Genomic DNA, 27405 nt, shown 5'->3' with positions numbered 1-27405 from the left:
CCAAAACTGTACACAATACACCAGGTGTGGTCTCACCAGGGCCCTATATAGTTGCAGTAAGATGTCTTTACTCTTATACAGGAAACTTTAGTTTATCCGGAGGTTGTATGTCCGGAATACTCGATCTAACAGCAAAAATCAGGAGCCGTTTTCTGTAAGTTTTTTTAGTTCTCGTTCTTTTTTTTTCCCCAGTCAGGCACTGCAAGGTCTGTAGCTATAGCAACAGCTTCAGCTAGAGACGCTTGCAGCTGCAGCCGACTCTAGAAGCTGTTGCTAAGCAACAGTGTTTGTTGTCAGATACGGATATGAAAACCTCCGTATGCTTCAACATTAACTTTGTATGTCCGGCAGTTTTGATAGATCGGCAACGCGCCGGTCCCGTTGGTGCCGGATATCACAACGTTTCCTGTACTCAAATCCTCTTGTAATAAAGGCCAACATACCATTTGCTTTCCTAATTGCTTGCTGTACTTGCATTTTAACTTTCAATGATTCGTGTACAAGGACACCCAGGTCCCTCTGAACACCAACATTTCCCAATCTCACCATTTAAAAAACTCTGATCTTCTATTTTTCTTACCAAAGTGGATAACTTGACATTTCTCCACATTATATTCCATTTGCTATGTTCTTGCCCACTCACTTAGCCTGTCTATGTCCCCTTGACGCCTCTTTGCATCCTCCTCACAAATTACACTCCCACCTAGCTTTGTATCATCAGCAAACTTGGATATTTGGTCCCCTCATCCAAATCATTGAAACAGATTGTGACTAGCTGAGGCCCAAGCACTGATCCTTGCAGTACCCCACTAGTTACAGCCTGCCAACCCAAAAATGACCCGTTTATTCTTACTTTCTGTTTTCTGTCCATTAACCAATCCTCAATCCATGCTAATATATTACCCCCAATCCCATGAGCCCTAATTTTGTTTAATAACCTCTAGTGTGGCACCTTAGCAAATGCCTTCTGAAAATCCAAATACACCACATCTACTGGTTCCCCCTTATCTATTCTGCGAGTTGCAACCTCAAAAAACGCTAAGGCTGCAATTTCGCCAGCCATGGCGAGTCCGTTGCAGCCGGAGCAGACAGCGGTCGCAAACTCCGCACCTGTCTTCATCTCGCCTCCTCCAAGTGATTTTGCCCTGATTGGGCTGGTTATGCCCGCCCTGGGAGGTTCTCGGCCAATTAAAAGGAAGCAGGTCTGATGACATCATCTGCTTATGGAGGGAGTCCCAGCACGCAGGGAGGTACCCTTCCCTTCCAATGGGCGGAAGAGACCTCCCCAGGACACCAACGCAGCCTGGTTACACATTGCACAGGAGGACACAAGCAGGGATGTTATCAGGCAGACCTGGCTGCAGTGGCGCAAACCTTTCAATGATCACAGTAGATTACTGCAAAGCCACACTGAACTTCATACTCCTGTGCCACTCATCACATCCCCATCACTCTGCCTTCCCTACCCTACTCCTGCACATCCTTACTCATACCAACTTACCTTGCACCTCCACTCATTCCTCTCTATCTATATTATCACTTCCCCATCTCACTAGCCACCCCTCACACTCACCTTCATCCTAGTCCAATCATACCAACAAACAACACACAAAGATAGGCACTTGGGTGTTTTAGCCAATGGTCATGTAAACTTTCTGTTAATGTGTTGTCAAGCATTGAAATCCTTATTGTCACCACTTTGCCTTCTTGTGCGTGCACCTTTGAAAGTGCGTTAGTGAGTTCCAGTGAATGGTGAGACATAACTCCCCCCCCGCCAATGATGATGAGTGTGAAAGGAATGGCTCGGACACTGCAGGGATGCTTTATGGTGCTAGTGTGGGTGGTGCCAACCTAGTGGATCATGTGGCGGCCAGGGTGTACAGTGTTAAGTGAAGCAAATTTGGACATGGTGAGGCCATCGCTGGCGTCCTGGGCAGCAATGTGCTCGGGTGATGATGCCGTCTCCAGCATCAGTTGATTGCGGAGAAGGCTGGTGTGGATGTTTGTGCTGCTGGTGTGGGGGCTGATCATGTTGGGATTCTGAGGACCAAGGTGAGATTTTTTCAAGGGCACCCATGCTGATGGAATAGATGGCAGGTGAGGTTGAGATGACAGAAGTAATCTGTCAATATTGAGATAGGTTGTTCCAAGGAGGCAACAGTGGATAGAGATTACTCCAGAACACTTCAAAAGTGCATAAAGCTCAAAAGTGGGTTCCATATCATTAATGCTCCAGCTTCTAAGATTGGGAAGTGGACAGCTGTGAAATGGTAGGTTTTAGACCACTTTTGCAGCTTTCACCTATTCACAGCAATCCACAGTCTTTGAGAACCCAACATACTTACCTGATGTGATGGTCGCTCTCTGGGAACCTTATTGAAAACCTGGTAAAATGGTAAGTACATGGGAAAATGGTTCTTAACTGCCTTTTAATAAGCTTTTAACTATCTAAATTGGCTGACCTGCCGCTTGGTGTCAGGTCAGGGATGTTCAGGGATGACAGACCCAACACTTGGGAAACTGACAAGGGGGTGGGTTTACAGCGAAATACCAACCTGGTCAATCTTTGTGATTTTGACAGTGGACCTGCCTCCAAACCCGCACTCTGAGTGCCGGCAAAATTCAGCCCTAACAAATTCATCCAACATGATTTCCCTTTCATAAATCCATGTTGACTCTGCCCAATCCTATTATTATTTTTGAAGTGCCCTATTACCACATCCTTAATAATAGATTCTAGCATTTTCCCTACTACTGATGCCAGGCTAACTGGTCTGTAGTTCCCCGTTTTCTCTCTCCTTCCTTTCTTAAATAGTGGGGTTACATTTGCTACTTTCCAATCCGTGGGAACCGGTCTAGAATCAATGGAATTTTGGAAGATGACAACCAATGCATCCACTATCTCTATAGCCACCTCTTTCAAAACCCTAGGATGTAAACCATCAGGTCCAGGGGATTTATCGGCTTTCAGTCCCATTAATTTCTCCAGAACTATTTCTTTAATAATACTAATTTCTTTCAGTTCCTCATTCTCACGAGACCCTTGGTTCTCTACTATTTCCGGGAGGTTTTTTGCGTCTGCTTCCGTGAAGACAGACACAAATTTTCATTCAGGTGCGGGTTGGTGTCGTGTAATCTGCATTTCGTGTTATCCACACGAATCTAATTCGATGTGGGAGATTGATGCAATTTTAACTTAATTGCCCAATTGAGTTCCAGCGTGTGGGAACACATGGCAAATGAGTATTTCCAGTCAAAAAGTCACATAATATGACGTCATTATTGCTGCTGCATTTAAAGTCTGCAACAAGCCTTGCTTCTTCTGCAGGCTGCCAACTTTTTGGCATTTACTGTTAGAGGAACCTGGAGTCACAATGGCCAGCGACAGACCTAGGGCTGCTCCCAGGTTCGACGACGTTGCCCTGCAGGCTTTAGTTGAGGGAGCAAGAGCTCACAAGGAGGTGCTCTTCCCTTCATCAGGGAGGAAGAAGCCTCCCCAGCAGACAAAGGCTGCGTGGCAGCAAGTGGCAGAGGAGGTCAACTCCTTATCATCTACCCGCAGAACCTGGATACGGTGCAGGAAGAGATTTCATGACCTTCAGCGCACTGGAAAAGTGAGTATGAATTTCCCATCACTGTCAATCTGATCCCCATTGCCTTACCTCACCAGCACTCAGCTTTAGCAATCTCTTCCTCCACATCCCACTTGACACTGACATCCATGCACCCTTACCCATTCCCTCTCTCTCTATGGTCACATTCACCTAACTATTCGACTATGCAGCCCTCACACTCCCTATCACTCTGATGCTATGAAAACAACTGACAACACACAGGGAGGGCCCTTGGTCTTGCCACCTCACTCCATCTTTGTCTCCCTCCAAGCATCTATGCTATGGATTCTCTACACTCATTCCTTCATTCTCACTCAGCCTCCACTTGTCTCCCTCATTGCAGGAAAAGAGAGCTCACAATAAGAGAGAACGAGCGAGGACAGGAGGAGGGCCACCATCAGTAGCCCACCTCACCCCCTGGGAGGAGGCGGTCCTGGAGATCATAGTAGTGGAGGACAACGCGCATGTGGGGGATGGACAGACGGGTGCATCACACCAAGCTGGTGATAGAATAGTTTTCCATCTCTCTCACTGACATTGCATGAGTTGCTGATAATGATTCTGAAGCTCTAACAGATGGACTAATGATCATCTGCAATATACAATGTGCATGTAACCTTGGCATCACATCTCTGACTCTTTCCTTTACTCCCCCACAGGACCATCGCAAGCACCCATCCCCACTAGCCAGGAGGAACAGCCTAAGCATCCAGACTCCTCAAAGGAAGCTGCAACCTCGGAGGGCGCAGCGTCAGCAGAATTCAGCGCACCCAGCACCAGCGCAGACACTCACACCTCGGTGGGACCTTCGGGACATAGAGTAGTGTATCACAGCTCACTAGTGAGCATCAGCAGATTGTGGAGACAGGGACAGCAGTGGAGAGTCCTAGTCGGAGGGCGCAGGACTCTGCCAGCTTGGCTCAGCTGCATGTCAACCCTCTGCCTCTGGGTCCATCCACAGTATCAGCGGTGATGGCACTCCAAGAAAAGATGCAGGAGTCTCTGGCAGGTTTCGTCTCCAGGTCGCTGCGAGTGTGGAGCGAATGGAGGAGTCCATTGCGAACATGAGCAGAGCCTTTGTGGGGTCATTGGTGCATGAACGCATCACCACGGAAAGGATGGCAACCTCCGTGGAAAGGATGGCTACAGTAGAGGAGAGGATGGCTACGGCCATGGAGGAGCTAAGTCGCCAGAGTGTTGAAAACATGGTGAGTGTTCAGAATAGACTGACATCTCTGGAGGAGCGATGGTCAGCTATTGAACAGAGAAACCAGACCTTCATGGCAGGCCCTCCGAGTAGGACTGCCAGTGCAGATATGGGTCCCCATGGCCCCCCTGATGTGCAGCAAGGTGCTCTCAAGCCACTTGCAAGCGCCGAGGGGGACCTGACCCATGAGAGGGAAGTTGGTGGCAGACATCAAGGAAGTGGGGGCTCCTCTCCAAGCCACTGCAGAGCCCTTGGTCAGAGCCCCACAGGAGTACACACCCAAGTGAGATAGGCCCTGCACAGCCGCAGGAGCAGCAGACTGCTGATGGGTCCTCACAGGTTCGCCACCCCAGAGGATGCCCGCTAAAGGTGTCGAGACAGGAGCAGCAAGAAAGTGAGCAAGGGGCCTCCACATCTGCTGAAGCCACAGGGGAAGCACCACGTAGGAGCATGCGTAAGAGAAAGATACTGCACAAGGGTAGTCACTTGGGTGAAATTTGATGTTTTGTGTGTAAAAGCCATCATATGAATCATGTACATAAAAAATCTGATAGCTACTGTAGTTGTGGCGTGTGTCATTTCGCAAATGGGACTTCCACATTGATGGCTCAGGATTACTTGCAATTGTCAGTATGGTGGTCAAATTGCTAGGAATCAGTGGGTTCGTGGCCATTGTCGATGCTCAGGTAAGAAGATGCAAGGCAAAAGTGCTTGAGTGGCTAGGCTAAGCAAATCTGGCCAAGATGAGTGCGTTCCTTGCATCCCAGGCAGCTATGTTCTTGTGTAATGCTGCCGCTGGTTGATGGGCCTCTGCAGGATGTTCATTTTCGCCCTCCTCCTCCTCCTCATCTGAGGAGGATATGTGAGGAGCCACTTGGTCCTCAGGAATCTGCAAGCCACGACGCTGTGCCATGTTGTGAAGTGCACAGCAAACCACAACGATTCTGGAGACCCTGGCTGCTGAGCACTGCAGGGCTCCACCTGATCTATCCTGGCATCTGAAGCGCATCTTCAGCAAACCGATGGTTTGCTCGATTGTGGCTTTGGTGGACCTGTGGCTGGAGTTGTAGCTCTCCTCTGCTTCGTTGGATGGTCTCCTCAACGGCGTCATTAGCCACATCCTCAGGGGATAGCCCTTGTATCCAAGTAGCCATCCGTTAAGTTGGTCTGGTGGACTGAATAGCGGAGGCACACTAGACTGGCGCAGTATAAAGGAGTCATGGCAACTGCCAGGGTACTTGGCACAAACATGCAAAATTTCCTTCTTGTGGTCACACACCAGCTGAACGTTGAGAGTGGAAGCCCTTGCGATTGACAAAAATACCTGGATTGCGATGGGGTGCCTTAAGGGCCACATGTGTGCAGTCAACAACGCCCTGCACCCTTGGAAAGCCTGCCAGATGAGCTAATCCAACCGCACGCGCCGTGACACATGCTCGATCCTTGGTGAAATGGATGTGATTATGCGCGAGGACAAAGAGGGCATCGGTTACCTGCGTGATGCAAATGTGTGCGGCCGCCTGGGAGATGCCGCTGATATCTGCTGCTGATCCCTGGAATGAGACTGAGGCAAAAAGTTGAGTGTGGTGGTGACTTTGACGGCCACTGGTAAGGGTTGTCCACCTGGTCCTCTGGCCTGCAGGTCTTGCTGCACCATTGCGCAGATGTCACCCACTACCTCTTGCGAAAGTCGGAGACGCCTTTGGCACTGCTGCTCAGACATGTTGAGATAGCTAACCCTGTGTCTGTAGACCCTGTTTGTGGGGTATCTCCTGCGCCGACGGGCTTCCAATCGCTGGCCCCTTCTGGCCTATGCATCTTCAGGTGGGTGAGCAGCAGCCTGGCGCTCCTGTTGTTGCTGCTGCTGCTGGGGCTACTGCTGTTGTTGCTGCTGCTGTTGGGGCTGCTGTTGTTCGGACTCATCTAATATCCAGAAGGGAAGGAAATAAATGGCTCCCATGCTTCTGGTAGGTGCCTCAGTTGAGGAAGCGCTCAGTGAAGGTGGCGAGAGGGGTTTCCCAGGAGGTCACACTGGAGATGGGTGTCAGGCTCCAAACTTCCACAGCTGTGGTTATGCCTTCTAAAAGTTCCCTCAGACCTGAGACTACAAAGTCCTGCCACCTGCAAATGATGGCTGATCAAATCTCCTATTTAATGGTTGACTTGCAGCTGATAGTCAGCAATCCAATTGTGCTCCCGCCAGGTTTCACCGTCGTGTTTCCCACCAGGTGTGTTTCACGTGGGAAAAGGGTTAAAATCGCAATGGCCATTCAAAATGGCATTATAGAGGCAATTTAGAGCTTGTTAAGGGCCTTTACGGCCTATCCCGCCTGTTGGAGGCGGGACGGAGTCGGGACCATTAGACACGAATTTTTGAAAATTGCGTGGAGGCGGGATGGAGTCGGGGTCGGGCTCGCCCGCCAGTTTTTGCAATTTTAACCACCCGCAAGCCTCCAATCCCGCCTCCACGGCCCATTGAAAATCCTGCCCGAAGTATTTGTTTAATTTCTCTGCCATTTCCTTATTCCCCGTTATAATTTCTCCTGTCTCAGCCTGTAATGGACCCGCATTTACTTTTGCTAACCTTAACCTTTTTACATAACTATAGAAGCTTTTACAGTCTGTTTTATGTCTCTCGCTAGTTTACTCTCATATTCTATTTTCCCTTTCTTTATCAATTTCATGGTTCTCCTTTGCTGAATTCTAAAATCCTCAGGCTTACTGCTCTTTTTGGCAACATTATAAGCCTCTTCCTTTGATCAAATACTATCTTTAACTTCTCGTTAGCCACGGTTGGACCACTTTTCCTGTGGGGCGCTTGTGCCTTAAAGGAATGTATATTTGTTGTAAATTATTATTAATTCATTAAATCCTAGCCATTGCTTGTCCACCGTCATACCTTTTAATGTAGTTTCCCAATCTACCTTAGTCAACTCGCCCCTCATACCTACGTAGTTTGCTTTGTTTAGATTTAAGGCCCTAGTTTTGGATTTAACTAAATCACTTTAAAATTTAATATAAAATTCTATCATATTATGGTCACTCTTCCCTAAGGGTCCCTTTACTACAAGGTTATTAATTAACTCTTTCTCATTGCACAATACTAGATCTAAAATAGCCTGTTCTCTAGTTGGTTCCTCAACATACTGATCTAGAAAGCTATCTTGTATGCATTCCATGAATTCGTCCTCCACACTATTACTGCAAATTTGCTTTGCCCAGTCTATATGTAGATTAAAGTCCCCTATGACTACTCTATTACCCTTCTTACATGCGCCTCTAATTTCCTGATTTATACACTGCCCTACATTACAACTATTGTTTGGGGGCCAATAAACAACTCCTACCAATGTTTTCTGTCCCTTGCTGTTTCTTAGCTCCACCCAAACTGATTCTACTTCTTGATTTTTGGAGCTAAGATCCTTTCTCTCGACTGTCTTTATCCCATCCTTTATCAGGGCTACCCCATCTCCTTTTCCATTTTGCCTATCTCTTCTAAAAGTTAAGTATCCTGGAATATTTAGTTCCCAACGTTGGTCACGTTGCAACCACGTCTCCGTAATGGCTATTAGATTAAACCTATTAATTTCTATCTCTGCTATTAATTCATCTATGTTGTTGCGAATGCTTTGCGTATTCAGATATAGTGCCTTTAGCTTTACTATTTTTTATTTTTCCCTGATGTCACCTTAGTCACTGATGCCCTATTACCTTTGTTACTCTCTCTGTCCCTTCCTGACCCACTCTGCTTTTTTATCCCAAAATTCTACTCTGCTCTAGAGCCTTGACATTTCTCTTGCTGCTTTTAAATTTACTCTTTCCTGAATCCTTCCACCATTCCCCCCCACCCCCCTTCATTAGTTTAAAGTCATGTCTACTGCCCTAGTTATTCGATTCACCAGGACACTGGTTCCAGCCCAGTTTAGGAGAAGCCCATCCCAACGGAATGGCTCCCTCTTTCCTCAGTACTGGTGCCAGTGCCGCATGAAGCAAAACCCCTGCCTCTCACACCACTCTTTGAGCCGCGCATTTAACCTTCTAATCTGCCTATCCCTATGCCAATCGGCGTGTGGCTCAGGTAACAATCCAGAGATTATTACCTTTGAGGTTCTGCTTTTTAATTTGGACCCCAACTCCTCAAGCTCTCTCAGCAGATCCTCATTCCCAGTTCTACTTATGTCAGTACAACCTATTGTGCTGGGCACAAGGAAGAGAATGTAGAGTGCCCAAATCACTGCATTCTTGTTCTTCTCTGTGGAGAGAATAGCTTGCATGTGCAGGTTGAACAAATAAGTAAGTTCTCAGTCCTTCACCAAAGTTTCTTGAATAATTTCAATATTTAGTTGCCATATGATGATCTTAACTTAACCTGTAGCTTAGCATAATGTACAACAAAAGCACATTCACATAATCATACACCACCAGAAGTTAGAAAGATCTACTTCTGAATGCTAATCTAATTCTGCTACTATTAAAGAACCTTACCAAGATGCAATTTGACAATTTTATTGTGAATCATCTAAAATAAGGTGACTGGCAATCATATTTCTAAGAAATGCAAGATTGATGCTGCTACATTTTACTCATACAAGTTATGCTAATTCATTTATAGATTTAACATCCTTTTAAAGTGCTAAATTCTCTACAGTAAGGAGGGCCAGGCACATCTATTCGAATGTCTAGCTATGGCCTCACCCTCTTGTATAAAAATATAAATTCGGCAGATTTCAGAATTTGATTAATGATAATACCTTTTCGTGACTACCAGTGTGTGCAGCACTGGGAAAAAAATAAATCAGTGTGTTTACAATAGTGTGAAATGCTCAGAGCTTGGTGTTTTATGTTCTGGAGAAAAGATATTATTTTATCATTTTTCAAAAGCAATGGAGAGGGAGAACTTGCAAACAAATGGAAAATACCAGACAGAGAAGTTGTCCTGAATCCTTTGTATTCACAGGCAAACAGTTTACTGGCTCAAATTCTACACAAGTTCACCTACATTCCAAACACAGCCATGTGTTATTAATTTAGAACCAGTAAGTTTCAACATTGCCAATAATTCTGGTCAGAAGTCTGATGCCATTTTCATGCATTGTTAGTAAGCTTCTCCTTATGTTTATGATTTCAATGTGTTTGAGAGCAGGGTACCATCATCTTTATTGTTAATGTAATTTTTGTAGTCAATATACTGTGCAGAAAAGGCCATTGTAATTGTATATTATGATATAAAAACAAATGCATCAGGTGAAATATAGAAATATAAATTCCCTGAATTTGAAATACTCAGTGTAATTTATAACACAATAAGAATAATGCTGCCTTTGTAATTTTATGCAGCACTCCAACAAATCTGAATACAAAAGCAAAATACTGTGGATGCTGGAAATCTGAAATGAAAACAGAAATTGCTGGAAATACTCAGCAGGTCAGGCAGCATCTGTGGAGAGAGAAACAGAGTTAACGCTTCAGGTCGATGACCTTTCGTCAGGACTGGAAAAAGTTAGAGATGTAACAGGTTTTAAGTAAGTACAGAGGCAGGGAAAGGGAGGGAAGGTGAGGAAAGAACAAAAGGGAAGGTCTGTGATAGGTTGGAAGGCAGGAGAGATTGAATGACAAAAGGGATGATGGTGCAAGGCAAAAGGGGATGGTGATGGGACAAGTAAAGAAACAAAAGATGGGTCTAGAGGAGGTGTAAATGGGGATACCAGAATCATCGACAGCTGCCGTCCAAAAAAATGGGGGCAGAGGTTATGATCTGAAATTGTTGAACTCAATGTTGAGTCTTGAAGGCTGTAAAGTGCCTAATCGAAAGATGAGGTGCTGTTCCTCGAGCTTACTTTGAGCTTCATTGGAACAGTGTAGGAGGCCGAGGACGGAGCGGTCAGAGAATGGAGAATTAAAGCAACAGACAACCGGAAGCTTGGGGGTCACGCTTGCGGACTGAATGGAGGTGTTCCGCAAAGCGGTCACCCAATCTGCGTTTGGTCTCCCCAATATAGAGGAGACCGCATCGTGAGCAGCGAATACAGTATACTAAATTGCAAGAAGTGCAAGTAAATCGCTGTTTCACCTGGAAGGAGTGTTTGGGGCCCTGGATGGTTGGAAGGGAGGAGGTAAAATGGACAGGTGCTGCATCTCCTGCGCTTGCACAGGAAGGTGCCATGGGAAGGGAGGGGCTGTTGGGGATGATTGAGGAGTGGACCAGGGTGTCACGGAGGGAACGGTCCCTCAGAATGCTGAAAGGGGAGGGGAGGGGAAGTTACATGTCCTCTAGACCCATTTTTTGTTTTTTTACTTGTTCCATTACATCTCTTTTTGCCTTGCACCTTCATCCCTTTTATCATTTAATCTCTCCTGCCCTCCACCTTATCAGACATTCCCTTTTGTTCTTTTCTTCCCTCCCCCTTTCCCTGCCTATGTACTTGCTTAAAAACTGTTACATCTTTAACTTTCCCAATTCTGATGAAAAATCATCGACCTGAAACGTTAACTGTTTCTCTCTTCAGATGCTGCCTGACCTGCTGAGTATTTCCAGCATTTTCTCTGCCAAATATTGTTTGTTTCCAATATACAAATTGAGCTCAGCATTTATTATTTATCTCATTTATTACTAAACACTATTTGGAGACCTAATTAATGGCATCAGATAGTACTTTCATTTGTCATGAAAAAAACCAACAAAAACTTATGTACTTTTTATAATAAAAGAAATTAAGAGAACTATGCAGATGCATAATTTCCATAAAGACTGAATACTTATGAAACTTATTTTTAATCCTGATCATGACTGAATCTATATTAACTGAATACTGAAGTGCAGCTTAAGCTTTTGAAATACCCACATCTTTTCAATTATTGATGAGTGACAGAAATAGCTTCGGCGAATTTCTAAAATTTAAAATTAACTCCTCATATTCTTTAATTAAAGTTAAAAACAAACTTGCAACCTGGTTATATTTTTGGATCTTGATGCAGAAATCTTTCATCATCGTTGAATGTGGTTACGCTTTGTAAAAGCTTGGAAGCCAGTACTTAGACAGCAGTAATGAATTAAGTTAGAACAGCTTTTGACATTACACTGTTTGCTAAAGCAAGAAAATTGCATTTTGGGGAAAAATATATAAAAAGCTCTTCTTAACAATATAAACATTTTTGTTGGAGTGGGGAATTAACTCAACCGTCTCCTTAAAGCCCTCTCCCCTGCCCCCTTCACCCTCATTTCTAACAAGTGTAAGGAGGTCATGGACATCTTTGTCACTAAGATTAACATCTATTCAGCTGCATCTTCTCCTTCCCCTTGCCCACCAAGCCAAACCTCCCCCACGGTTCCCTCTTGCCATAAGCCTTCCCATCTCTCCATATGCCCTCTCCAAACTTATCTTGTCCTCGAGACTCGCCTTCAGCTCTCGAGTTCATTCCCACTAAACCAGTGACCGCCCAATTTCCATTCCTGGCCCCATGCTAGGTGGCATTGTAAATGGTTCCATCTGCTCAGAAACTGTCTCCCTCCATTTCAAAACTGCCATCATCATCCCTTCTTCAAAAAACCCATCCTCTACCACACTGTCCTTGCAAACTACTGCCCCATCTCCAGCCTCCCTTCCCTCTTCATTGTCCTGGAATGTGTTGCCGCCTCCAAATTGCTTGCAAATCTTTCCTGCATGTTTGAATCTCTCTAATCAAGCTTCTATTGCTGGCAAAGCACAGGAAGAACGCCAATCGAAGTCACAAATGACATCCTCTGTGACCATTACTGTGGTGCAATATCCCATTTCGACCTCTTTACAGGCTTTGACAAAATCGACCACACCATCCTCCTTCGACACGCCTCTGCTGTTGTCCAGCTCAATGCAACTGCCTTCACTTGGTTGCACTCTTATCTATCCAACCGTAGCCTGAGCATCTCCAGCAATGGCTTCTTTTTCTGCCTCTACATCATCATTACCTCTAGAGTCTGCAAGGATCTATGCTGGGCTATCTTCTGTTCCTCATCTATATGCTGACCCTTGAAGACACGGATTCAGCTTCCACATGTATGCTGATGATACGTAGCTCTACCTCTCCAGAACCTGTCTCATCCCCTCCGCTAGCTGCTTATCCAACATCCAGTCCTGGATGAACTGAAATTTCCTCTAATTAAACACTGGGAACACTGAAGCTGTCGTTGTTGGCCCCTGCCACTAACTCTGTACCCTGGCCACCAATTCTATCCCCTTCCCCGGCAACCGTCGCAGGTTGAACCAGACCGTTTTCAACCTCGGCATCTTATTTGAACCCGAGCTGTGCTTCAGACCTCATATCTTCTCCATCACAAAGATTGCCCCTTTCAACCACCATAACATTGCCCGTGTCCACCCTGCTGCAGCCCATCTGCTGCTAAAACCCTGATTGACATCTTTGTTCCTTTAAGGCTCAACTATTCCAATGCTCTCCTGGATGGCCCACCCCATCATCCACCCTTCATAAAGTTCAGATTATTTACTACTCTGCTGCCCATATCCTATCCCGCAGCCAGTCCCGCTCACTCATCACTTTTGTGCTCACTGACCAACACTGTCTTCCCAGTCGCCCAAGGCCTCCAATTTAAAATTCTCGTCCCAATGTTAAAATCTCTTCAGGGCTTTACCCTTCCTTATCTTTGCAACATTTTCCAGCCCTACAACCCTCTGAAAATTCTGCATTTCTCTGACTCTGGCTTCTTGTGCCTCCCCACTCCCTCGCCCCACCATTGGTAGCCGTGCTTCAGCTGCCTTATACCTAAGCTTTGGAATTCCCTCCCTAAACCTCTCTGCTTCGCCACTTACCTCTTCTCCTTCAAACGCACCTTTTTGACCAAGCTTTTAGTCAGTGCTCCTAATATCTCCTTCTTTAGCGCAATGTCGCTTTTTGTCTGATTATGTTTCTATGAAGTGCCTTGGGACGTTTTTCTATGTTAACGAATCCATACAAGTGCAAGTTGTTGTTGTTTTGGGCCAATTTGCATGTTACCTGTTTAAAGGGGAATTTAAGAGTAAGGTATTTTACATATAAAGGATATATGTAGGTTACAGTTGTGGGTTTTACTTAAGACCATCAATTTTCAAGTAATTCCCAGCTGAAGGACGTCCTTTGGAACCCGTGTCCACCCTGCTGCAGCCCATCTGCTGCTACCTAGAGATCAGAAGAATGAGAGGGGACCTCATTGAAACGTATAAAACTCAGAGGGCTAGACAGGGAGGTTGTTTCCCCTGGCTGGGGGGTCTAGAACGAGGGGTCACAGTCTCAGGATACGGGGTAGGACATTTAGGACTGAGATGAGGAGAAATTTCTTCAATCAGAGGGTGGTGAACCTGTGGAGTTCTCTACCACAGAAGGCTGTGGAGGCTTATTCAAAATAAGCACATTCAGTAGGTACACATTCAGGGAGCATCAAGCAGCAAGGAATCATAGAACATACTGATCAATTGGGGTTATTTATATATGCTGATTAAGAGCTGTTACTTAAGAAATTATTTTTGAGCATATCCCTGCAAGTTTTACTGGGTTATCCCTAAAGGTATCAAATGAGCTAGAGAATGTCCATAACATTAAATTGTATAAGGTCTGCGGCAAGGAGCAGGCTTGGTATGCCAGCTAGTCTTTATTCATTCTTTATATTCTAATATGCTTTACTAGGCTACAGTAAAACTCTACAAAAGCGGGTGATTAGTGTATATAATTTTACAGTGGGTAACAGAAATGTTCAATTGGGGATTCCCCTCCTTCATATTCTGAGGGCACATCTGCATTGAATATGCTTACCTAAAATGAAAGGGCCTTGGGAACTGCAGAGGAGTTCTTGAACAGGGGATAACCAAGTAAGATTTATTACCTTGAAAAATTTTAAAAGAATGTCTCTACACTAATATTCATGTTTAAGCATTTAATTACATCAGTAAGTCAGATGATAATCTGTTTTATACCATGTAATTTAGAATGTATTCTGCAGTTGGTCAGGAGAATCTATGTCCCTTCAAGGCCACATCCTCTAACTGTTAAGTAAACAGAGCCTTAGGCCATTCAGTTTAAGCCTGATCCATGTTTATTCACTCACACACATGCTGGACATGCTCTTCAATCTTCTAAAATCTCAATGCTATGTATCTGCTTGGAAGACATGATGGGCCATATTAGAAGGGAGCAAATCTGCAAGGGAGGAGGAGCTGGCAATTTCCACCCATTGAGTCCCTTTCAAAAAGGAATACTGGAAATCATATGAAAGTATTGAGGAAGTGGAGCAAGGTGACGCCTCAACCAACAACAGCAAAACAGGTTAACTGCTCATTTAACTCATTTCTATTTGTGGGACTTTACTGTGCCAAAATAGGCTGCCATGTTTTCTTACAAAACAACAGTGACTACATTCAGAAAAATAGGAGCAGGAGTAGGCCATTCGGCCCTTTGAGCCTGCTCCGCCATTTAACACGATTGTGGCTGATCCTCTATCTCAATACCATATTCCCGCTCTCTCGCCATATCCCTTGATGGCTTTTGTGTCTAGAATCTATCTATCTCCTTCTTAAATGTATTCAGTGACTTGGCCTCCACAGCCTTCTGTGGTAGAGTATTCCACAGGTTCACCAACCTCTGATTGAAGAAATTTCTCCTCATCTCAGTCCTAAATGTCCTACCCCGTATCCTGAGACTGTGACCCCTTGTTCTAGACCCCCCCAGCCAGGGGAAATATCCTCCCTGTCTAGCCCTGTCAGAATTTTATACGTTTCAATGAGATCCCCTCTCATTCTTCTGATCTCTGGTTAATACAGGCCTAATCGACCCAATCTCTCCTCATACGACAGTCCTGCCATCCCAGGAATCAGTCTGGTGAACCTTCGCTGCACTCCCTTTATGGCAAGTATATCCTTTCTTAGGTAAGGAGACCAAAACTGCACACAGTACTCCAGGTGTGGTCTCACCAAGGCCCTGTATAACTGTAGTAAGACATCCTTGCTCCTGTACTCAAATCCTCTTGCAATGAAGGCCAACATACCATTTGCCTTCCTAGCTGCTTGCTGCACCTGCATATTTGCTTTCAGTGCCTGGTGTACAAGGACACCCAGGTCCCTTTGTACATCAACATTTCCCAATCTATCACCATTTAAATAATACTCTGCCTTTGTTTTTCCTACCGAAGTGGATAACTTCATATTTATCCACATTATACTGCATCTGCCATGTATTTGCCCACTCACTCAACTTGTCTAAATCGCCTTGAAGCCTCTTTGCATCCTCCTCACAACTTACAATCCCACCTAGTTTTGTGTCATCAGCAAACTTGGAAATATTACATTTGGTTCCCTCATCCAAATCATTGATATATATTGTGAATAGCTGGGGCCCAAGCACTGATCCCTGCGGTATCCCACTAGTCACCTCCTGCCACCCCGAAAAAGATCCATTTATTCCTACGCTCCGTTTCCTGTCTGTTAATCAATTATCAATCCATGCCAGTATATTACCCCCAATCGCATGTTAATTTTGCACACTAACCTCTTATGTGGGAATTTATCAAAGGCCTTCTGAAAATCCAAATACACCACATCCACTGGTTCTCCCTTATCTATTCTACCAGTTACATCCTCAAAAAACTCCAGTAAGTTTGTCAAACACTATTTCCCTTTCATAAATCCATGTTGACCTTGTCTAATCCCGTTGATATTTTCTAAGTGTCCTGTTATCACATCCTTTATAATAGACTCTAGCATTTTTCCTACTACTGATGTTAGGCTAACCGATCTGTCATTCCCTGTTTCCTCTCTCCCTCCTTTTTTAAATAGTGGGGTTACATTTGCCACCCTCCAATCTGCAGGAACTGTTCCATAATCTATAGAATTTTGAAAGATGACAACCAATGCATCCACTATTTCCATGGCTACCTCTTTTAGTACTCTGGGATGCAGATTATCAGGCCCTGGGGATTTACCGGCTTTTAGTCCCATTAATTTCTCCAGCACTATTTTTTTACTAATACTAATTTCCTTTCATTCCTCCTTCTCACTAGACCCTTGGTTCCCTAGCATTTCTGGGAAGTTATGTGTCCTCTTCTGTGAAGACAGAACCAAAGTATTTGTTTAATTGCTCCGCCATTTCCTTGTCCCCCATTACAAATTCTCACATTTCTGACTGTAAGGGACCTACATTTGTCTTCACTAATCTTTTTCTTTTTACATACTTGTAGAAGCTTTTACAATCTGTTTTTACACTCATACTCTATTTTTCCCCTCTTAATCAATCTCTTGGTCCTTTTTTGCTGAACTCTATACTGCTCCCAATCCACAGGCTTGCTACTTTTTCTGGCAACTTTATATGACTGCTCTTTGGATCTAATACTATCCTTAATTTCTTTTGTTAGCCATGGTTGGGCCACTTTTCCTTTTGTGTTTTTGTGCCAGAAAGGAATGTATAACTGTTGCAATTCATGCATTCGTTCCTTAAATGTTAGCCATTGCCTATCCACCGTCATGCCTTTTAATGAAGCTCCCCAATCTATCATAGCCAACTCACCCCTCATACCTTCGTAGTTTCCTTTATTTAGATTTAGGACCCTAGTTTCGGATTGGACTTCTTCCATCTTAATGAAGAATTCTATCATGTTATGGTCACTCTTCCCTAAAGGACCCCGCACAAGATTGTTAATTAACCCCTTCCCATTGCACAATACCCAATCTAGGATAGCCTGTTCCCTAGTTGGCTCCTCGACATACTGGTCTGAAGAAACCATCGCGTACACAGTATTATTGCTAATCTGGTTTGGCCAGTCTATATGTAGATTAAAGTCACCCATGATTACTGTAGTACCCTTGTTACATGCATCTCTAATTTCCTGTTTGATGCCATCCCCTACATTACCTCTACTGTTTGGAGGCCTATAGACAACTCCCACCAATGTTTTCTGCCCCCTGGTGCTGCTTAGCTCCACCCAGACTGATTCTACATCTTGATTTTCTGAGCCAATATCCTTTCTTGCTATTGCTCTGATTTCATCCTTTACTAACAATGCTACCCCACCTCCTTTTCCTTTTTGCCTGTCCTTCCTAAATATCGAATAACCTTGGATATTCAGCTCCCAGCCTTGGTCACACTGCAGCCATGTCTCCGTAATCGCAATTGTATTGTATCTGTTTACATCTATTTGCGCTGTTAATTCATCTACCTTATTACGAATGCTTCGTGCATTCAGATACAGTGCCTTTAGATTTGTCTTTTTAACATTTTTAGACATCTTGACTTTTTTTGTACTATGGCCCTATTTGTCTTATTACCATTTTTTCTTACCCAGACTCTGTTAGTGCACTCCTTTGTTTGTACGCTCTGTCCCTTCCTGACACAATCTGGTTATCCTTACCCCAATCACTTTCCTGCACTGCTTCCTTTTCTTTTCTCTTTAGCATTCTAGATTTCTCTCCCCAGGACCCTCCCCCCCCCTTATTTAGTTTAAAGCCCTATCTACCTCCCTAGCTATTCAATTCGCTAGAACTCTGGTCCCAGCATGGTTCAGGTGTAGTCCGTCCCAACGGAACAGCTCTCTTTCCCCAGTACTGGTGCCAGTGCCCCACGAATCGAAGCCCACTTCTCCCACACCAATCTTCGAGCCACGCATTCATCTCCCAGATCCTATTGACCCTATGCCAATTTGCTTGATAATTCATCGCATGTGAAGCACTTTGTTCATCCTGAGAACATCCTAAAGAAATGCAAGTTCTGTCTTTCTTCTTTTTCCTTTTTTCTAAAGTCACTTCCCATGAACCAGCCCAAGCTCCCAGTAAAATGGTAGAAATTATTCCCTCACAACACTCCCACTTTCTAGTACAAATACTTCCACCCTGGGTGAATTAAATAGTCAGTCTGAGGTGACAGTGGAGGAGCATGATCATCTGCAGTCATTTAATACAATGCAAATCAGCCTGGAAGGTCTGGCAGCGACTGTGGAGGAGTCTATACAATCGTGCTTGACAGCTTATTAGAAGTGCACCATGGAGTACATGCCACCTCTACAGGCATCTGCGCTGAGCTCCAAGTGATGAGGTTTTTTTTTTTTTACTCCGTTACTTCTCTTGTTCTCTGCACCAAAGACTACTCCTGCAAGCATGCCCTCACTCCCCACAAACCAGAGAGTGTGCTTTTATATAGGAAACTCTCGTTTAAACGGCACCTAAATATCCAGAAATCTCTATTAACCTGCAAAATTCAGGAGTAGGTTCAGGTAAGTTTTACTGTATATTAGTGGCCGTATAACCGGGGTTCCTGCACCTGTGGCCACGTAACAGGGACTCCTGGATCTGTGGCCTTGTAACCGGTGTGCTGTGTAACGGGGCTCTCGTACCTTGGTAGGTATACCACTCCGTTATCCGGAATTTTTAATCAACCGGCACTATCCCGGTCCCGTTGGTGCCGGATACCAAAGAGTTTCATGTATGCCCAATATATGGTAATATTATAAGCCATGACATTGAAGTGAAACCCTTGTCACTATATTTAGCTTAACATGTCAGCAGCTCTCTCATGATCTCCTCGGATTTAGAAAATGGTAGAATAAACATTCTATCAGACTGTGACTTAGGCTATAAAGAAAATAAGAAGTTTATCAAAAAATAACATATAAGTAGCAGCAAGATACAATGCAGCGAATTAAAGTAGTTTACAGACCATACTTCATCCTTTGATACAGAATAATAAACGAACATAACTGTACTGATACTATACCTGGACTGGCATCTGTGCAGCAATTTATTTACGTGGGCATTCATAAGACTCTCACTGTGCCACCTCCATGTGTTGTAGTACAATAATATTCGAAGAATCATGATACTATATCAAATCAACTGTGATTCAAATCAACTATCACTAAGAGGACACATGCTACATACAACATCGGCCAACACCACTGTAGTTATTCTTTCAGAAGTTACTATTAAAAGTTACTGTTGCACCACACCAAGTTGGCCATCATCTTTGGTAGCATTTTCACAAAAAGATGGAGAGTCTGCGCCTGATACAGAAATTGAGCTCATTATCTAGGTTGACATTCTAGCGCAGTATTGAGGGAGTACTGCATTGTTCGAGGGCCATCTTAGCGATGACTCTTGAACAAAAGATCCCACTATGCCAGTTTTTATGCTTCAGATGGACTTTAAATATCCCAAGCACTGTTCAACGGTTCTCGTAGTGTTTTGGTCAATATTCCTCCCTCACCCAATACAGTCCCCACCACTTCCAGAAGTGTCAATGCAATTTGGCCACTTTATGTTGTGGCCGGTGTTTCCAAACAAGTTATAAAAAGCACGGAGGGAATCTTCATCTTCCATCTCTCCACTTCCTGCTTGGTGTATATTTACAGTGCCAGTACTCAACGTTTCATGTACCTAGATTCTATGATCTCCTCGAGAAAGATGCCCCTTCACTCCCCTCCCACTCTGCCCTGGTTCAATATTAAACATGCCGAATCCGTGCTCTCATCTTAATTGTCAGGCTGATTTTAAAACAAAGCTGGAATAAGTCTAGCTCAGAAAGTCAGTAAGAAGGGCTCGCAGCAGTGGCAGGAGTTCTAGAGGCCACGAGGGATTAGGACTTAATGACGGGTAATCACACTTTAACAAGGTGTGAACAGCTGCTTGAACTGCCTGAAATAGTTGTCAGGTTTAATGCAGTTAAAGTAATTGACATCTTTGTAATTAACATCTATGGTGCTGGTAAATGGTTGGCACCATTTGCCAGATATAGGCAACTGTCCAGGACAAGAGAGGAGAACTCTACCAGCAAAAACAGATTCACAAATAAATTCACCTCAGTGCTGTCTATGGGAAGCTGATGACGCAGAATGGCTGCCATATTTACCTAGATAATAACAGTGCCTGCACTTCAAAAATTAATCAGTGTATGAAGTGCTTTGAAATGTTTCAACACAGTATTACCTTATTATAAAATCACTTAATCTTACTGCATCGTGAGGACTTATTTGTCTGTTTATTTCCCTTTCTATCCATAAAAGATAAAACCTTTTTCCCCCACAAGTTTCATATAAAAAGAGATATTCATGATTATACATTGTTTGCAACTTTTATTCTTTTACAGTATGTGCCTAGAATATCTTACATAACTATCTGCAAACAGCATCATAATCTAAAGTTCCAACTAAACTAATCTTACAGTATGACCCAAAGATTTGATTTCAAATAAAGCTGTTGGACTATAACCTGGTGTTGTGTTACTTCCTACCAAAGATCCTAGATATTGGTTTTACTTCGCTTACCTGTAGCTCAAAGTTTGCTTGATCAAGAAATTTCTTGTTCAGCATATCTGCATACTGATTTATTGCTCGCAGGAAGACTCTAAAAGATAAAATAAAAAAATATATATTGAGCTGTCATCTCAAATTATAACAATGACCAAAGAACCCTAAAGTATAAAGAGCTTTGTTAATGTCGTACAATAAAAACCACCAATTTCATTAAACATACTGTAAGCGACATATCAACCTTTGAACAGAAACAAACCTTTTTTTCCGTAATAATAAAACTTGTTGAATAGTACAGAACACAAAGTAAATGTACTACATATACATAGTCCATTTATATTAATATATACACAAAGGCAGAACAAATGAATGACTTCTCTTTCTGCAGGAGAAAACGGTACACAACACAAGGGAGGAGTAAGTCCAGGGGAAGTACACCCAGCATCTTGATCCTCTGAGCTGGAGCAGCAAGCTCGCGAGCTCAGTGGCCCCTCGAGAACTGTCTGAATTGGAGGTTTTGAGGTTAGGGGCATTTGTGAACAGGTCTCTGATTAATTCTTGTACTCCTTCATATACCTCAGATAACAGCCAGCCTGACAACATTGAGCTACATTGTGAAACCTGTCACCTGCAACTGTGCAGCCAGTCCGTGCCGAGCTACCTCTTATTCCTTTCCTTTTCTTTAGATCATTCAGCAACAAGAGCCTCCAGAAGAACATACCTTGAGGAGGACAATCCTTCTGAGGAGACACCATCATGCCCTGCATCCCGCCCAAGCATCACCACAGAGATTGGCAATCCGGATGGGTTAGAGAGTGAGTTACAGGGGTCTGTTTGTAGTGATGCACCCAGCACGAATGATCAAGAGCAGGGCAGGAACAGCCCAGGAGGTCGCTCTCAGCTCTGCTTGGGAGGACAGAGATGGGGGCTTCAGGGGCTTAAGCTATGAAAATAAAATTGCTTGCCACACACAAGGGGGGAGAAATTCGGTTGTTAGCGCCACCGATTAACGCCTAAAGAGGCCGAGAAGTGGGGCGCTAGCCAATACTATGACCGGAAAGCCCTGCAGCGGGTAGTCAAAACTGCCTAACGCATTACCGGCACCTGGCTACCGACCATAGAGCACATATACCAGAAACGCTGTTTACGGAGGTCACGGACCATCATCAAAGACCCTACCCACCCCAGCCACAGTCTGTTCGCCCTCCTGCCATCTGGGAGACGCTACAGATGCATTCGCACCCGAACGACCAGATTTAGGAACAACTTCTTTCCCAGGGCTGTCATCCTACTGAACTCCACAAATAAACTCTAAAGCCTGCACATCTGCCAATGCACTTTATTATGGTTATGTTTATGTTAATGTATTACAAGACAAATGAATGTTGAATGTTTAAATGTCTTAATCTAAATGTACACTCTCGGGAGCCGCAAGCCTACATTTCGTTGTACTGCACTTGTGCACTAACAATGACAATAAAGTTGATTATTATTATTTCCAGGCGGGCACAAGGCGCCTAGCGCCTCACCCCATATTGAGCATGCATTTAGCGCCGGCACTAAATCTTAGCGCCCGCTCATGGGCGCAGGCTGATTATGACGTCATTTGAGTGTGCAACGCCTTTTGGGCGCCCCGGACCGGAAATTCAGTGGCGCCCCCCTCCGTAGCGCCTGGCGCTAATAGTGACAGCTTACCTGGGCCTTACCAAGTCGCTCTCGGGCTGGAGGAGCATTATTTAAAGGGGACTGGTGTGGTTTAATAGTGGCAGCCATTTTTGGATCACAACTTCCTCGAGAGCTACAAAGAGTTGCTGAGCTGCACACTGAGAGCCATTTGACCACTGAGCCAGCGCAGGCAGACGATCTTCAGCCTTCTGACCATCACCTTGCTGTTGGTGAGCCTTGACAACGGGGAACCTTCCTGTGAGCACTTATTATGGGGGCTGCATTGGAGGGGAACGTCCTGCTGCTGAATCATCTGGAAAGGGCACTGAGGCGCTGGGAGAGGGGGGCGGGCATGGCCAGACGGAGGAGGGCCAACAGACGTCGCCACAGCAGACCCTATGCTGGCAGGGTTATCCGACAGCAGTTTTCCTACATGAACATGCCGGAGGAGCAGTGTGTCAGAAGGCTGCGATTTAGAAAGGAGGTGGTGACTGAGCTGTGCCAGCTGCTTCAGCCAGATCTGCAGCCTCAGATAAGGTGCAGGACATCTCTGTCGGCGGCTGAGATGATGGCTGCTGGCCTGAACTTCTACGCGAGTGGCTCTTCTCAGGCTGCGCGTCAGAGGCTGATCAGAAGTAGCTTCTAGGCCCCTCTCACGGAATGTTTGCTGCCATTCCAAGAACAGGAATGGAACCGGTCTGATACCCCCAAGCCTATGAAGGGCAAGATGCATGTAAATAGCAGGCATGGCCATTGTAAATGAAGAAAGTGTTTCATTACACAAAATGTGGTTCCTTCAAACATGAGAAAGCAAAACTAATACACTGACACATAACTGCCTCTCACACCTGGGAGACTGTCCAAAACATAAATCACATTCCGACCATCTTCCTTGGCCTTGATTCCACTGCGCCAACCAAAGCATCCAATGCCCCATCAGTGAGGCGTTCCGCCCTCTGCCTTACCCTTTCAATGTCTTGCTAGGCTGGTGTGCCACAGGTAGGCTCCCACCGCTTTGAAGGCCTACAAGGCAGTGAGTGTGTCTGATGATGCCAATTAACCTGCCCCTTTAAGAGCTGGCCGGCACCACTGTGTCTCAGGGAAAGTGATTATTGACAGCACCCTCACTGCTGCGAAATTGGGTTGCGCCGCCGGGTTAACGCCTTAAGAGTAGCATGCAGCGCCTGATTTAACGCTGCAATCACCTTTAGGGGCGCTGCAACCCAATATCGCGCTAGGTGGCGCTAAATTGCGCCTGGCACTAAACCTTGCGCATCGCCAGGACTAGCGCCCCAAACGCAGCTATACCGAATTTCTAGGCCAAGCAGTTATATCAAGTATTGGAAGGCCTTCCATGGAGTTTCAGCACCTTGGCTGAAAATAATGAGTCCACTTCCTGCTTGTGCGGTGTCATGTCACTTGGCATCACCACTCTGCAGTCTGCTTTGTGTGTGGCCTGCTCCAGGGATGCTGCAGCTGGGCTCTCGCAACAGGAGTCGATGTTACCAGCCTTTGCAGTTTTGGTGGGAGCTCAAACGGCTGACATTGAGACTCAGTTCCCACTTAGAGAGTCTTCAGGGGGGAAAAAAGCATCAACTTCCAACATCATATAAATATTGTAAAAAAATGTCTACTTATTAATACATGATTAGAGGGAACAGTAATTATTAATGATCTCAGATTATTCAGACACCTGCGCCTGTTCTGGTGCTAGCTCTTCAACTGGAGTACCCTCTATCCTTTCCCAATATCAGATACTTTTGTTTTTGAAATGCTTATTGTTGTGTCTGTGTATAATAAGACACAGACTGCAGGAGAAACGGCACAACAGGTGCTTACTCAACGTGGCTCACAGTGGAACTGCCTGTACAGATTACTACTCAGTGCTATATACAGGTGTGGTCACTGCCGGTACTACAGTATACATGAGCTGTAAAAAGTAGTTGCTCCCTTAAAGGTATATACATTATACTTATCCAATTCTCTTTCAAATGAGGTTATAATAATTGCCTCAATATTCACTCGTCGTAAAGCATTTCATGTTCTAATAACCATGTGTGAAAAATTCCTAACTTGCCCCTTCATTTGCTATTGACAATCCCGAGTCTATACCCCTTGTTACTGATCTACCAACCAGTAGAAACAATCCTTCACCACTCAAAACATTTCATAATTGTAAAAACCTCTTGGATCCTCTCCTTAACCCTTCATCCACAATTTTTGAGCCCTTCTTCAAAACTATAACCTCTTATTTTTTTTAATTCATTTTTATGGGATGTGGGCATCACTGGCAAGGCTAGCATTTATTGCCCATCCCCAATTGCCCTCGAGAACGTGGTGGTGAGCCACCTTCTTGAACCGCTACAGTCCGCGTGGTGAAGGTACTCCCACAGTGCTGTTAGGGAGGGAGTTCCAGGATTTTGACCCAGCGACGATGAAGGATCGGCGATATACTTCTAAGTCAGGATGGTGTGTGACTTGGAGGGGAACTTGGAGGTGGTGGTGTTCCCATGCACCTGCTGCCCTTGTCCTTCTAGGTGGAAGAGGTTGCGGATTTGGGAGGTGCTGCCGAAGAAGCCTTGGCGAGTTGCTGCAGTGCATCTTGTAGATGGTACACACTGCAGCCATGGTACACCGGTGGTGGAGGGAGTGAATGTTTAAGGTGGTAGAGGGGGTGCCAATCAAGCGGGCTGCTTTGTCCTGGATGGTGTCGAGCTTCTCGAGTGTTGTTGGAGCTGCATTCATCCAGGCAAGTGAAGAGTATTTCATCACACTCCTTACTTGTGCCTTGTAGATGGTAGAAAGGCTTTGGGGAGTCAGTAGGTGAGACACTCGCCACAGAATGCCTAGCCTCTGACCTGCTCTTGTTGCCACAGTATTTATGTGGCTGGTCCAGTTAAGTTTCTGGTCAATGGTGACCCCCAGGATGTTGATAGTGGGGGATTTGGCGAGGTAATGCCATTGAATGTCAAGGGGTGGTGTTTAAACTCTCGCTTGTTGGAGATAGTCATTGCCTGGCACTTCTGTGGCACGAATGTTACCTGCCACTTATCAGCCCAAGCCTGAACATCGTCCAGGTCTTGTTGCATGCGGGCATGGACTGCTTCATTATCTGAGGAGTTGTGAATGGCACTGAACACTGGTATTATATCAGTGAATCTTCACTGCATCCCTCCCATAGCTCTAATATCCTCCCTACAATGGGATGGAATATGGTCTAACCAACATACTGCACAAATTTAATATTATCTCCTTGCTTTTGTATTCAATGCTTCCAGATAAAAGCCAGAATCCTATTTGTCCTTTAGTACCTGCACACCCACCTATAAAGATATATGTATCAACACCTCTTGATCTTTCTCTATTCGTAATAATCCTACCATTTAGTTTTATTTCTTTTCATTGTTAATTTATTCAAAATGTTCTACTTCATATATATCTGTATTGAACTGTAACTGCCACCTATCTGCCTAGTGCATTAATCTATTTACATTCCTCCTGCAGTCTCCTACACTCTTCCTCATTTTGTCATAACCCCTAATTTGGTATTATTTCCAAACTTTAAAACCATTCCTCTTGTGCATACATCTAAAACATTTGTGCAATTGGAAAAAAAAAGTCCGTTATACCTTTTTATTGATTCTAATTTCCTTAAATATTTCAGGAGTGTGATAACAATAGGGGCAGTTTCAACCCATCCTGCCTAGCAGGAATAGGGCATGTCGGCGGTTAAAATCGCTGTAAAGGACTTGTCGCTCCATTCCCACTGGCTGCCATTTTAACCACGCAGTTTTCTTTTTAAAGCCAGCCAAATGCTCAAGCCCAAGTTGTCCCTTGTGCTGGTGTTTCTTTTTGCAATTTATTTTCGAACCCTTCAGCATCCCTGTTTCTTTTTTTTCAGTTCCTGCTACTGTTCTTAAATCCTTTGCTGTGCTAAGTTTGCTTTAGTTTTTTGTTTCTCTTTTTTAAAATGCTAATCACTGATTTTTCCTTCCCCTCTGTGTTCCGCACCCCGCCCCCCCACAACCCTCTGCATCCACGCCCCCATCTCTTTTTAATCCTGTACTCTCTGTTCTGGAATGGCTATTCCCCACGATCTCCTTTTGTGCCTGAACACCTATTCCCCACTTTTCCTCTGTTCCCCAATTTCCTTTTTCTTCCCGAAGGCCCCTTTCCAAATGTCTCTTTTATCCCATTATCTCTTTCATATTTTTTTCAATTCCTATTTGCAATTATCTTTTTTTCCCTCTACAAACCGACCAAAACTTATTTAGCTGTGGGAACAGCAAGCTTCTTCAGATTGAAAATCATCCCCTTTAACGTTTTCTTAATTCTATTGTGATGCGCTATCAATTACTACGAAAGACTGGAAGTCAAGTGAGTAATAAACAGGCTTTTATTACCAAAGAACAGAGCATGCCTCTCGTGGTTGCCTGGTATCCAAAAGGGCAGGGGGCTGCCGAGCAGTCACCTTTATACCCGGCCATGAGGGTGGAGCCAGGGGCGGAGTCAGCTGAGGCATGCACAGACAAGTACAACAATGTGCAAGAGTGAACAACAGTGAACAACAATACTAACGTAAGAAGTCACACAACACCAGGTTATAGTCCAACAGCTTTATTTGAAATCACAAGCTTTCGGAGCGCTGCTCCTTCTTCAGGTGAAGT

The 27405-nt window shown here is 44.6% G+C and overlaps 1 protein-coding gene across 5 annotated transcripts in view; it reads right to left on the bottom strand.

Moving 5' to 3' along the window:
* dock1 (dedicator of cytokinesis 1) overlaps window positions 1-27405 on the bottom strand; it is a 712419-nt gene that overhangs the window by 217923 nt on the left and 467091 nt on the right. For all 5 annotated transcript variants that reach the window (XM_085994680.1, XM_085994678.1, XM_085994676.1 and 2 more), the window contains one exon: window positions 21089-21167. In XM_085994680.1, the coding sequence (XP_085850806.1) occupies window positions 21089-21167 (79 nt within the window). The remainder of the gene's footprint in view (window positions 1-21088; window positions 21168-27405) is intronic.

This window comes from Somniosus microcephalus, chromosome 8 (genome assembly GCF_052327205.1).
Source record: "Somniosus microcephalus isolate GS21.2 chromosome 8, FLI_Smic_1.0, whole genome shotgun sequence".
Lineage (NCBI taxonomy): Eukaryota > Metazoa > Chordata > Chondrichthyes > Squaliformes > Somniosidae > Somniosus > Somniosus microcephalus.
Note: the sequence above shows the minus strand (reverse complement) of the source record. Positions and strands in the feature narration are given on the sequence as shown.